Raw genomic sequence first — 14,247 nt, forward strand, 5'->3', positions numbered from 1 at the left:
TGAAATGTAGGTATGTCCATACTATTCCTAGCTCAACTCAGTCTACCTGCAACACACTTTTTTTGTTAGCTGTCATACTCTTATGAGCCATTCCTTTAAAAAGTATTGCCCAGTGGAAATGATTAGCTGTTTTGATTGAAAATATAGTGCTGTATTCATTTTTAGAATTTGTTTTCATGTAGACCTGAGCTCTTCAGGGGTTTTGTAGAAACTAGCTACAAAAGACTATCTGATCTACACAGAACATCACTTAGAAATCTACTCACTTGATATTATTGGGGTATCCCCACCCATTTCAACGGAGAAAAAGGTTGGGTTTCACCATGAAGAGATGTTAAATGAAACTAAATCCATATCACAGCTACTTAAATGGTACTAATAAATGAATATCCTCAAAATAACTTCTAGCCGCCTAATAAGTACCCAATAAATATTTAATGATTAGATTAATTAATCATAAATTATAGCTTTTAAAGAGCCCTATTTATATCTTATTTGAGATAAAACTAGTCACAGTACGTGGGCCTTCATCTTCGAAGAGAAGTTTCTAGAAAACCATTTTAAATTTTAATATATTTAGTATCATTTACTATGTTATTTATAATGTGTCTCATTTTGAATATTATTAATAATGATTTAAATAGGCATTATTTATTCTTCTGAAAATAACTTACTGCATTATTTAGTATGATTTATTGTATGTCTTGGGACCAGAAAATACTTCTGATGGAATTAATTTTCAGTTTCATTATGAAAATAAATGAGATGCAGCATGATATATTGGAAAGAGAGCCAGACTGTGAATCAAAGCACGTGAGTTTAATTCTTAGGTCATCCATTTACAATACAATATTGACCAAATGTTTATCTTCTCAGAACTTTTAGTTTTGTCATCCATAAACATGGGGGCACTGTGTTAGGGATAGCTGCCTCAAGATTGTGGGGTGGGGTCTCTACTTTGTTAACTGAAAAATAACTATAAATGTAAATTTGCAGAAAGTATGTTATTTAGAGCATTTTACTTAATATGCCAACTTTTATGGAGACACACATCCCACAGATTGACCCACACTTGTAGCATACCTGTGATTTTTCCATCACAGATGGTTTTCCATTTCAGCCATGCTCCCCCCTTACCAATCGTGATGGCACTATGGCAATCTTAATTTTCTAAAAAAGCTAGTTGGTGATTTATTTATTTTTCAGTAGAAAAAGGCAAGTATGTAGAAAAAAGACCCCTTCCTTTGATATTCGTTATTCTTTAGTCTTCCCCTTTATAAGATCAGAGGATAATGCTTCATTTCTAGACTGGACATAAAAAAGTTTCTTTGAACACAGCAATCTTGGGAAGTAAGTAGCTTGAGTACTGTCTTCTGTTTGTAAAATGGCGAGGAGTATTTCTTCTTGTATAATACATAAGTTGACTTGGTTTTAAACATCAGTGATGGCAAAGTCGAAACCTCCTTTATGCAGCTAATTAGATCCATTATGATTGACATCTTTCGATATTAAGTTAAATTGGAGCCAGCCACAAATTTTGGAGGGTGTATGTCAGTAAAACAAAATGTTTTAAAAACTGTACATATTTTATAGTGCACCTTTATTCTAATTGACAATGGATGGTAATTTTAATGTTCTGGACTAAGCTTGATATAAAGAACGATTTCAAAATGACACAAACTCTGCTTTTCAAGGAAGCCAGAGTAAAAGTATAATACATTTAAGAGCATTTTTTTCAAAATTTTAGTGGGAATAATGTCACCTTTAATTTCCCAAGGTAGTACTTGCTATTTGGGTCTAATATGATAATTTTGTATCACCCAGGCTTGGAACCATTCTGGATCAGTCTTGCTTGATGAGTCAGGTGTGACAGCAAAGTCTCACCTGGCCTTCTCAGCAGGTATCCATAAGGCTCAAGCCTTGGGGAGAGTGAAAGGCTTTGAGCCAGGCCATCAGGTTGCCCAATTAGGATAGAGAAGTATAGGAACAGCAATGCACTTGTTCATGTTAACAACTAGCTTGGGATGGGGTGAGGGACGCAGAGAGCCCTCATTTGTCACATTTGCTGATTCCTGTGGTGTAGCTATTCCCACCTTGGCCAATTTCAAGCTACCAATGGTTTAATAACCTGCTCACAACATTCCTGAAAATTTAATAGGCAGCAGCTCTCATAAGCTTGTATGAGCTGGTTCTGGCACAATAATGAGAAAAGAAAGGGAGGCAGGGAAGAGAGGCTCCCCATACACATCCTGGGCCAATGAAGAAGGTTGAGACAAAACATTACACTCAAGTCCAAGACTCAGCTAAAGAAAGATACAGATTTATTGTATTTTTTGCTCTTAAAAATGGTGAAACGTAGATCTCTACTACCTCAAAATATAACCCCTTTCCTCCATTTCCTGTGTGAAATCTTCAGCAAATTCTACATCAACCATTATTGAGGGAGCTCAAACACCAAGTCCAGGACAGTCAACATGTGGATAACTAATTTTTTTAAAAAAAGAATAAAGGTTTAACAGGATACACACACATGCAGACGTCTTTTATTCATGCTGAAAAGTTGGGAAAGTAGGAAGGATGAGTTGGGTTAATGGACTGGCTGAAATGACTGACCAGCTATTGAGGTCTACTCTGAGAATTCTCAGGCAATACACTGAAGGAGGGCTATGCTTTAATACAGGGTGATTTCTGAGTAGGATCAGTGAGTGGACGTCAACACTGGGGAAAGTTATTAAGTAGAAGCCATAACCCATGGAATAAGGAAATGTTGCTTTGAACTTATTCAGAATAGTTTATGACCTCATTACCTTTCATATTTGTATTTAACCATGCATTTTCTGGGTTGTCTAGAACAATCAGCATGTCCTGGGGGATTGTGTTAGGCTAGAAATGCTCCGCCCTTGAGGTCCTGGGGGAAAAGGAATAGTATGGAAGGGGAAGCCAACATGTAAACACAAAATGAAATTCAATATGAGAAAGACTAACATAGGAATATTGATCAAAACACTCTGAGAGCGCATAGGAAGTAGCAACTTATTAGCTATCCAGGGAACTCTTTAAAAAACATTTCCATTTAAATATACTGTAGGTTCGTAGTAACTAGAGTTTTGAATTTTAAATATTTGGTCCTTAATAAATGGCGAATGCATATTGTTATTATCTTAGTTATATCACCATGGAACATACAATGTTTTAGCCCAATATTGAGCATTTTGAAAGTTTTTTGAGGTGTAAGTGATGGACAATAAACAGCAACTTAAGCACACAACATGAAGAGGGTTGGCATACATGAACACCATCACTACCATCAAGATTAGGAACATATCCACCACATACCACAGGTTTCTCATGCTTTTTTGTGATCCATTCTTCCCTACCACTGCCCACCCCACCCCCATGCCAGCCTTTGTTTCCAGGAAACCCCTGATATGCTTTTTGTCACTGTGGACTAGTTTTCATTTTCTGGAATGGAATCTACATTGTATACCCTTTTTTTGTCTAGCTTTTTTCATTCAGCATAATTATTTTGAGACTGATCATTGTTTTTGCAGGTATCAATAATTCATTCCTTTTCATCACTGCATAAAAGCAACAATATTCCATTGTATGTATATGCCACAATTTGTTTACCCATTCACCTCTTAATGAATATTTAGATGGTTTTCAGTTTTGGGCTATTACAAATAAAGCTGCTATGAACAGTAGTGCTCAAGTCTTGGTGCAGATATAAGTTTTCATTTCTCTTGGATAAATGCCTAGGAGTGGAATAGGTGAGTTGAATGGTAGGTGTATGTTTAGCTTTTGAAGAAACTACAAAATGGCTTTCCAAAGCAGTTGTATATTTTACATTCCCACTAGTAGTGTATGAAGGTTCCAGTCACTCCACCCGTTGCCAAATTTAGTTGGTTTCTTTTCCATTTTAGCCATTCTAGTGGATGTGTTGTGGTATCTAATTGTGATTTTAAATTGCATTTCCCTTGTAACTAATACTGTTGAGCATCTTTTCACGCATTGGTTTGCCATCTGTCTATCATCTTTTTTGAAGTGTTTTCAAATCTTTTGCTTATTTTTTAATTGGGTGTTTTTCTTATCATTGAATTTTAAGAGTTCTTTATATATCCAGGATACAAGTTCTATGTCAGTTATGTGTCATACAAGTATTTCTTGCAGTCTGTGATTGCATTTTCATTTTATTCACAATGAGATGTAACCTTTTAATTTTGACAAAGTTTAGTTTATAGATTTCTTCTATTGTAGTTTGTATATATTGTGCATAGTGTGTACAAAACCCAAGGTCACTAAGATTTTTTTTCTTATGTTTGTTCTTGAAATTTTCCAACTTTAGTTCTTACATTTAGGGTAATGATTCATTTTGGGTTAATATTTGTATATAGAGTGAGGTATTTTAAAAATAGATAGTTCTCCAATCATTCCAGCAACATTTTTAAAAAAGATTATTCTTGTCCCATTGAACTACCTTGTTGAAAATCTTTAATTCTAGATTTTCTATTCATCCATTAATTTATTTATCTGTCTTGACAGAAATAAGACACTGTTCTGATTATTTTAGCACAGTAATAAGTCCTGAAATCAGGTACTGCAACTCTTCCAAATTTGTTACTTTTCAAATTTTTTTGGCTTTCCAGGTCTTTAAATTTCCATATGAGTTTTAGAATCAGCTTCTCGATTTCTAAAAAAATGACTGCTGGAATTTTGGTTAATATTGTACCAAATATATAAATTTGGGGAAAATTGACATCTTAATAATCTTGAATCTTCTCACCCCTGAATATAGGATATTACTTCATTTATTTAGGTCTTCTTTAATTTCTCTTAGCAATATTTTGTGCTTTTAAGTGTACAGGTCTTGCACATCTTTGGTCAAATTTATTCCTAAGTTTTCATATTTTTGATGTTATTATTAATGGAATTGTTTTTAATTTTAATTCTAGTTGTTTCTTGCTAGTCTACAGAAGTAGAATTACTCAGTTCATTGGCCTTGTATTCTGCAAATTTGCTAAATTATTAGCTCTAGTAACTTTTTTTGTAGATTCCTCAGATGATCATGTGATGTCTGAATAAAGACAGTTTTACTTCTTCCTTTTTAATCTGGATAGATTTATTTCTTTTTCTTGCTTTATTGCACTGGTTGGATCTCCACTACATTGTGGAAGAGAGATAGTGAGTGAACATCCTTGCCTTGATCCTGATCTTAGGGGGAAACATTCAGTCTTTCATTACTATGTATGACCCCAGCTATAGGATTTTTTTAGTAGATGTCCTTTACCAACTTGTGTAAGTTCCTTTCTACATCAAGTTTGCTGAGAGTTTTTGTCATTGCTGAATGTTAAATTAGGTCAAATGCTTTTTTGTTAATGTAGTGAGATCATTGCTGTTTTTCTTTTTTATTCTATTAGTATGGTGAGTTGCATAGATTGACTTTCAAATAAACCAACCTTCCATTCCTGAGATACACCCTACTTGGGCATAGTGCCTTATCCTTTTTACATATTGTTGGATTCAATTTGCTGATATTTTGTTGAGGATTTTTGCATCTATGTTTATGAGGAATATTGGTCTGTATTTTGTTTTCTTTCTTTTAATGTCTTTTTCTGGTTTTGGTACCAGAGTATCACTGTTCTCAGAGAATCAGTTTGGAAGTATCCCCCTACTTCAATTCTATAGAAGAGTTGTGTAGAATTGATATTAATATTTCTTAAATGTTTGATAAAATTCTCCAGTGAAACCATCAGGGCCTGATGTTTTCTTTGTGGGATGGATTTTAATTGCAAATTCAATTTTATTAATAGCTATAGGACTATTCCCATTACATATTTCTTCTTGAGTGAGCTTTGGTAATTCATGTCTTTCAATGAATATGTTGTTGCATCTAAGGTGTCAAATTTTTTGGCATAAAGTTGTTATTATACTTTTAATGTCTGTAGAACTACTCATTCTGCACCCTCTCTTATTACTAATATTGATCATTTGTATCTTCTCACGCTTTTACCTGATCAGTATGGCAAGAAGTTTATCAATTTTATTGATTTTTCAATGAACTAGCTTTTTATTTCATTGATTCTTTTCCTCCTATTTTGTCAGTTTCTGCTTTTACCCTATTTTTTTCATGATAATATTTCTTGCTCAGAAATCTACTTTGTCTGATATAAAAATAGACACTCTGGCTTTGTTTTATTTAGTTCTACTATGGTATAACTTTTCCCATCTTTTTACTTTTAACTAGTTTATTTGTATGAAATGGACTTCTTGTAAACAATATACGATTGGTTCCTGCCTTCTAAAGATCCCATCTGACGTTCTCTGCCTTTTAATTGGAATGTTTAGATTATTTACATTTAATGTCATTATTCATATGGTTGGGTTTAAATCTACCATCGTGCTATTTGTTTTCCATTTGCCTGATTCTTGCTCCCTTTTCCTCTTTTTCTGCATTCTTTTGGATTGAGTAATTTTATGATGACATTTTATTACTTTTTGTGATTTTGTTTGTTTTTATAGCTTTGCATGAACAGTATACCTCTTTTTCTTGTCATAGTCTACTTGCAAGTAATTTATACTGCTTCTATCCTCCTCCCCCCTTTCTGACCTTTGTTCTATAGTTTTCATGCATTTATTTTTACATATGTTATAAACTTCTCAATATATTATTATTATATTTACTTTAAGTGGTCAATTATTTATTAAAGAGACCTAGAAAAATACAAAAATGTCTTTCATATATATTTACATATTGTAACATTTCCAGTGCTTTCCATTGCTTTGTGTCAATCCAGATTACAATCTGGTTTCATTTTTCTTCTGCCCAAAGGACTTCCTTTAGTATTCCTTGTACTTCAGGTTTGCTGGTATGAATTCTTTCAGTCTTTGTATGCTCGAAAAAGTCTTTATGTTACCTTCATTTTTTTAAAGGTTTCCTGACTATACATTTCTAGGTTGACAGTCTCCCCAAATCCTGTTCTGAATTTTAATGATGTTGTTCCACTGCCTTCCAACTTTCATTCTTTCTGACAAGTCTGTAATTTTTATTTTGTTGCTATGTACATAATATTTTTTCTCTAACTACTTTTCAGATTTTCTTTTTATCACTGATTTAAAGAAATTTTATTATTATGTGCCTTGGTATAGTCTTATTTATGTTTCTTGTGATTTGGGTTTGTTAAGCTTCTTGGGTCTGTGGATTTATAGTTTTCATTAAATTTGGAAAATTTGGCCCATAATTTTTTTCAAAATTTTTTTTGTCTCTTTTCTCTTGCTTGGACCATTATTTCTTGTATATTAGGCCACTTGAGGTTGTCTCACAATTGAATGATTCTCTGTAACTTTTTCATTCAATCTTTTTTATCCCTGTATGTTCCATCTCAATAGTTTCTATTGCTATGTCTTCAAGTTCCCTAGTCTTCTTATCTCAGCTATGCGTCGAGAAGTTTAATTTTTTTCATCTAATAAATGACATTTAAATAAAACCTTAAACTCAGACACATTTATTTTTTATGATTTGACAGTAATTTCCCATTTACTGTACTTTTCATGATATGTTTTGTCTCGATGATTTAAAATACATTGCAATTCTCACTGATTTAGTTAGATAAGATATTTGTATTTGGCCCCTCCCTTTCCATTTTCTCTTTAGTAGAGGTTGTGAGACAATGATTCTTTTGTTACTTTGCCTGATGGACCCTGGTACACACAGTGCTCTGACTATTGTCTTGTTTTCAATATGATCATATGCCTTGGTGGTAAACAAGACTTCCCCACTGGAGGAGACTTCGCCCCAGAAGTCAAGAGGCAGGAGAGAATAGCCGCAGTGTCATGTCTCTCTTAAAGAACCAGAAATTGAAAGAGACTTCGTTAGGCTGCTCAATGTATATTTCTTCTTTTTTGAGCTTAACGCTGTCTTGCAGGGTGTCTCTGGGTGTCTCCCACCAGATGGAGACTGGCAATCTTCACTCCAGATAGGAATTGTCACATGTCGACAAAGCTTTGGGACCAGCGTATAGATCTCTCATGCCACTTAGTGTACTAGGACAAGTCTTAGGGCCCATGGGAGGGAAGTAAATCTGTTAAAGTTGAAAGCCTGTATACAAATAAATCCACTTTTAATCTCTCTTGTGGTAGCTCTTTGCCTTGCTTCTCCTTTAGTATTTAGCAAAGTCTTTCAAGATTTTCAGCTTTCCTTAGGTGGGCCAACAGAAACCAAGGTAAAATATTCTTGACTAATCTTAGTGGCAACATTGCAGAAAGAGATACCCAAAAAAAGTAAATTTCAGGGGGAGAGGAATTGCTTGGTTGACTACTTTCCCCAACTGTAACAAATACCTCCTTTCAGAGATAAACTTTGGAAGACCCGCATTTTGTTGTATGGGGATGAGGAAGCGATTTTCCTGACAAGGTTCTTTATTGCCCTCTCCCTTCCCCACCCAGTCACCAACACATACTCTATCTTCTCTTTTCACCAACACATACTCTATCTCTTTATTCCAGAGCCTTGATCTCAAACAACTGGCAACTTATGACTAAGATATTAATTGAAAGAAAATTTAAGGGGTTTTCACTCAAAGGATATTTGCATTTTAAGTGATGAGCCTTAAAGACTAAAGTCTATTCTGTGGTTAAAGGAATTAATACTTGATGGAATTTCAGAGAGAGTGAAATCTACTGGGGACTGGGATCCAGCCAAACGGTACCATTGTGCTTATAATTTTTTGTGCCATATATATCTCTCTTAACTGGGCCTAATCTAGTTATTTAATGTACTGTTTAGAATTAAAATTTAGGATGATTATTTTGGAGAAATTTGATCTATATATCCCAAGGTAAATCTATCAACTTAGAGTCTGAAAAAAATAATAAACCATATATTTATGGCAAGCATCTATAAAATGTATATTTATTTGTCATTGAGTTAAAGCTAAGGTGAAATGGCCATAAAACATGAATGTGAGTTGGTGCGTTGTCATGGTTTGTTTGCTAAATCAACATAATAATTCTTTGCAAATTGTATATTCCTAGAAGTTTTGAAATGTTTTGATATTTACTTATTTCTACGTCACCTTATTTCAGAAAAGATTCAAGAAGGCTAAAATGAGTAGATTATAAAAATGTCTTTAGAAGACTTACGTATTTGTTTAGCAATAGGTAAGATCCTGATTTTCTAATTTCATTGACATTTGACTTTTAGGTATTCAGAGGATGACTATCTTCGAATTGTCACAAATATACAGAGCTGTCCTTGGAAACGACAAGTGGAAGAATATGAGAATTTTAGGTAAAAAAATTCTTCATAAGTAATCTGAGATAAAACATGTCTTGTATATTTGCTTCTAGGAAAAATAAGCAACATGTTGTAAAAAAAAGGGGGGGGTGACAATTAAGATGATTTCCTTCTAAGACCCTCTCATGAGGTACAGGCCACTCCATCCTTATCTCTTTTCTAGAAATTTGCAATTATGTGCAGGAATTAATTACAAACATCCCAAGTTCAAACAGAAAGGTTTTTTAAGACTTTTTATTATATTTTAGAGGCTGTCTCATCTTTGTGGTACCATTTGTATTAGACATTTATTTATTTTGTAAATAACATGTAAGAGCGTTAAGGAATGTTTGGAAAACAGAAGGAAAAAATCATCCACAATCAGATCACTTTAGAAAGAAAACTCTTCTTCTCTGGATATTCTCTTATGGTTTTTCTCATTAGCTTTTTAACACCAGCAACATTTAGGAGCTTCAATTGCTCCAGGTAATAATCTGGAAAGGAACCATCAACCTGACAAGACCAGGTTATCAACTGATAATTATAGAGCTGTCCTGTGCTTGGATAGTTTAGAGCCCACCTAGGCAGAGATAAATTATGATAAGATAGGGGCTGGCCTGGTGGCACAGTGGTTAAGTGTGCTTGCTCCACTTCAGCAGTCCGGGGTTTGCCCGGTTCAGATCCCGAGGGCAGACATAGCACTGCTTGGTAAGCCATGCTGTGGTAGGCGTCCCACATATAAAGTAGAGGAAGATGGGCACGGATGTTAGCTCAGGGCCAGTCTTCCTCAGCAAAAAAGGGAGGATTGGCAGCAGATGTTAGCTCAGGGCTAATCTTCCTCAAAAAAAAAAATTATGTTAAGATAATGTGCTGCGGAGGGAGCGTAGATATTTATCTGACACTCCTTCCTCCCAAAACCTGCTCATAAGGGGCAGCTGGGCCAGTTATCTCTGTGCTTGCCTGGTCTACATAGCTCAGCTTTTCATTGCTCACATTATGATTCTTTGCTGAGCATCCAACATGAGTTTTGTCTGGTGCCAAGTTATTTTATTCTGTTACAATCCAGAAATACGTTTTTATCTTTACTGGTTCGTATTTTCAAAGTTTACTTTCAGCATCAAGTGTTGTAGAAACCTTATTAAAGAGACTTTGCTTCCCCCTAAGATTCTCTAAGGAGCACCTGCTGCTTGGGTCTCTTTCCTGCGGGAAGGCAGCCCTTCGTGTTTACTCAGTGCTGTGGCACTGTCCAGCTACCTTCAGTCAGTGTACGCTGGAGTTGTTGGGCCAACTGCTTTTGATTCTGCTGCCAATATGAGAGGGGTTCCGGTCAGCTCCCGCTGGGTGAAAGAGTAACTTCCTGATTGGGTCAAAGCCAGAAGTGAATATCTTCTCTCCATTGGGCAAACACATAGATGTTGTGACTTCCTGTAGGACACCACTAAGCATCTTTCCTAACTGGCATCCCAGGGTGAGGGGTGGGAAAAGGGATTTCTGTTTATCTTATTTTCAGGGTATTTTATGCCACACAGTCTGCTATGGACTGAATGTGTCCCCTCAGAAGTCATAAGTTGAAAACCTCACCCACAATGTGATGGTATTTGGAGGTGGAGCCTTTGGGAGGTGATGAGGTTACGAGAGTAGAGCTCTCCTGAATGGGATTAATGACCTTAGAAAAGGAACTCCAGATTCCTCTCTCACCCGTTCTCCCATGTGAGGACACGACAAGAAGATGGCTGTCTAAGAACCAGGAAGGGGGTTCTCACTAGACACCAAATCTGCCAGCACCTTGATCTTGGATTTCCCAGCCTGAAGAATTGGGAAAATGAATTCTTGTTGTTTATAAGCCACCCAGACTATAGTGTTCTGTTATATAAGACTAAGACACAGTCTTACTCAAGAGGAGATTTGAGGGATCCCAGTGACAGGGAGACCAGATAGAAAATTGCGTGGGCAATTGTAACCTAAATGATCACAGGGTCAATGAGTGGCAGAGAGTCTGGTTTTGAGAGACCTTTCTACATGTGCAGAAAAAGAAAAAAAGGAAAGGGGAGATGTTCAGATATTGAGCTATCTAGGATCGATCCAACGTAATTAGCTAGAAAGACCAGATGGGTAGTGACACCAATAATCGAACTAGGGATAGAGGAGCTTCTACTTCTGGCTGTAAAGTTAATTTAGACCAAGGCTTCTGAGAATAATACAAGACATAGTACCAAACACCTGTTTGAGGGCATTGGCGAGCTACCAAGGTGGGGAGAATCCACAGGACTAAGATCTAGAAGACGAGAGAAGCTGAGGGAGGTAAGCCCTGCATCTCGAGCTGCTTTTCCTCACAGGGAAATTGCAGATGCAAAAGTAAAAGCCTGGCAGAGAGGCAGAGATGCTGAGCAGAGCTTCCGGCAATCCCTAAAAAAGAACAGTTCTCTAAACCACTGAAGCCCAAATTGAAATCATCTCCATCCTCAGTTGGATTTTGATCTGCCCTTAGCCTAGATATCTGAAAGAAACGAAAGTAAATCCTCTTGAAGAAGAGGGTGACCTCATCCTGAGCCTTAAATGATCTCTGCAAGGTTTCACACACAGTGTCTTGCTCAATTAAAAAAAGAAATTCTCTTTACAGCTTATTTCTTTCTTCCCTTGTTGCTTTGTGGTTGTTGTTGTTGTTGTTAAAAATTAGTAGTCTTCAAATCCAAAGCTGCAAGAGAGTCACTGCTGCAGATTTTGGTGGATAGAAGCTGTCTAGATGGATGGTGCAGACAGAATGGCCATTTTCCCTTTAGTACCCATCTCAGTGTAAAAAGTGCATCAGTAACTTGATGATGACCCAATGGCCTTTCCATCCCCTCAGGGCCAATTTAAGTAAACAGCTGGGACCATAACACTTATTGTTTGTTGTCATTCAAGAGAACAGTCATGGGGACATTTATTTATTTACTTGAATATTGTAATTTTATTTTTATGGGCATATTTATAAACTACAATATATATATAAACCTTCAACAGAAGTCTGTGCAATTAAATCATAATGAACTGCCCACTTTCCTAAATTTTTACGGACATAGCTGGCCAAATCTGAGGAGTTTCTGGCTTATTTATGAAGCTGGTATTATCAAAATGTCTCCTATTATTGTAGATGTCAAGTAGCTGAAGACTTTTCCATTCTACTTACTTACAGCATTTTATGCCAAATTGGAGAAAAGCGAAATGTGAGCCTTAAAAAGGTGGTCATATTCTTTCAGCAGGAATTACAAAAGTTACATTAAATTCTGAAGAATATGAGCAAGTGAATATGTTCTAAATCCAGCTGCAACCTGATGGTTGAAACTCCCAACCGTTGACACCTCGGGGCTGTTAGAAAATTACATGACTTGTGTAGTCACATGATCTAAAAATAAGAAAGCTTTTAAGAGTTATTTTTCTTAAATAAATATGCCACTTGTAGCCAAGGGGATAAATTTTATTTATCAATAAGTATTTGTTTAGGATTTATTATGTCAAAGCATGGTGGACCCCCACAGCCTGGTACAGCGCGGAGTGCAAAGCAGGACCTCAGTAAATATATGTTAAATGAATAGATGCAGGAAAGTTAACAAGAAAAAATGCAAGGTTTTCTTATTGACCTCAAAGGCATTGTAGTCAGTTTGAAAAGACAAAAAATAAAATTATGAATATTTATGGTGTAGTGTCAAAATGAGTGATTTATACAAATACCAGAATATATCAATGCCTGATCCCTGTGGGATATAATTTCTTGAAATGTTTTGTGGGAAGAGGCAGGACTCGAGCTGTAACTCTGAGGATGAGTAGAAAGGGAAGGAGAGTCCACTATGGCAGTGATGGGGCCGGAATAAACATGAGTAAGTTTCAGGAACAGCTTCATTGGCGCAGTGAACTTGTAGTAAAGGGTGGTTGAGATGAAGGGGATTCTTGTAGGTGGATGGGGGTGGGCCTGATGATGCACAGGGCTCTGGTTATCAGCGTAAAGTCCACAAGCTTTCTGTAGATACCAGGAACCTAATAGAGATATTCCTATCAAGGGAATTACATGTTGAATTTATTATTTTAAGGAATATATTCGGTCAGCAAAATATTATGCGAGTTGGAATCTTAGGAAGGAGTGAATAGACTGAAGGACGTCAGAGCACTTAGGGGCTGGAGTAGAAAAGTGACTGTAGAATGGTGCAAATCTAAAACATCAATGGTAGCTATCAAAATATCAAGGAAGGGACACCTGACTGTGAGCTTCTTAGGGGCATGGGTGTCTTTTATCTATCTTTGTCTCTGCAGTGCCCATGACACTGAATGGTACCCAATAAATAGCTGTAGTACACCTGACTGAAGAATTGACAGGCCTGGTTGCTTATTCATTCCTACTGTTCTAATGGAAGGAGAAGAAAAATGAAGAGTCAAAGATAGGTGAGAAATTTGGGGTCTGGTTGATTGGGATAATAGTGGTGCTAGTGACAAGTAGAAAGATTTCAAAGGGAAGTTGCTTTTGAGAAGATAAACCCATTTTGGATAGGCTGTGTTTGAGCTGACATTGGGACAACCAGATGCAGATGATATTTCCTTGGTCCGGGATAAATATAAATGTTCAGGGAAAATGGCCTCTCCTGGAAGGTGACTGCAGTGTGAAGCTAGCTTATGTGAGAAATATGGCCCTCTAAAAGCCTATCTTCTCAGCAATCTTTTTTTTTTTCCACTTAACAGTGTTGGTCTTCCTTTTATAGATTCTTAAGCTTTTATTCATTCAGCACTTGATTGTGCATCTGAGGAATTGTAGCCTGCAGTTTGCGTCCCTAACTTCTCTCAGTCTTTACCTGGAAACATCTGAGGTCCATGTCACTGGTTCTATGAAGCCCTTGGAATTGCATGTGAAATTCTGTACATGTTTCTGGGAAAAAGATCCCTAACTTGCATCAAATTCTCAAGGAGTCTAGGACCTCCAGATGGTCTAAAACGTTTCCAAGAACTTT

General features: G+C 36.3%; 1 protein-coding gene across 1 annotated transcript in view; it reads left to right on the forward strand.

Moving 5' to 3' along the window:
• Window positions 1-14,247, forward strand: part of ST8SIA6 (ST8 alpha-N-acetyl-neuraminide alpha-2,8-sialyltransferase 6) — a 123,614-nt gene that overhangs the window by 70,395 nt on the left and 38,972 nt on the right. The window contains exon 4 of the mRNA XM_070600836.1: window positions 9,200-9,286. Within this exon, the coding sequence (XP_070456937.1) occupies window positions 9,200-9,286 (87 nt within the window). The remainder of the gene's footprint in view (window positions 1-9,199; window positions 9,287-14,247) is intronic.

This window comes from Equus przewalskii, chromosome 30 (assembly GCF_037783145.1).
Source record: "Equus przewalskii isolate Varuska chromosome 30, EquPr2, whole genome shotgun sequence".
In the NCBI taxonomy this organism is placed as follows: domain Eukaryota; kingdom Metazoa; phylum Chordata; class Mammalia; order Perissodactyla; family Equidae; genus Equus; species Equus przewalskii.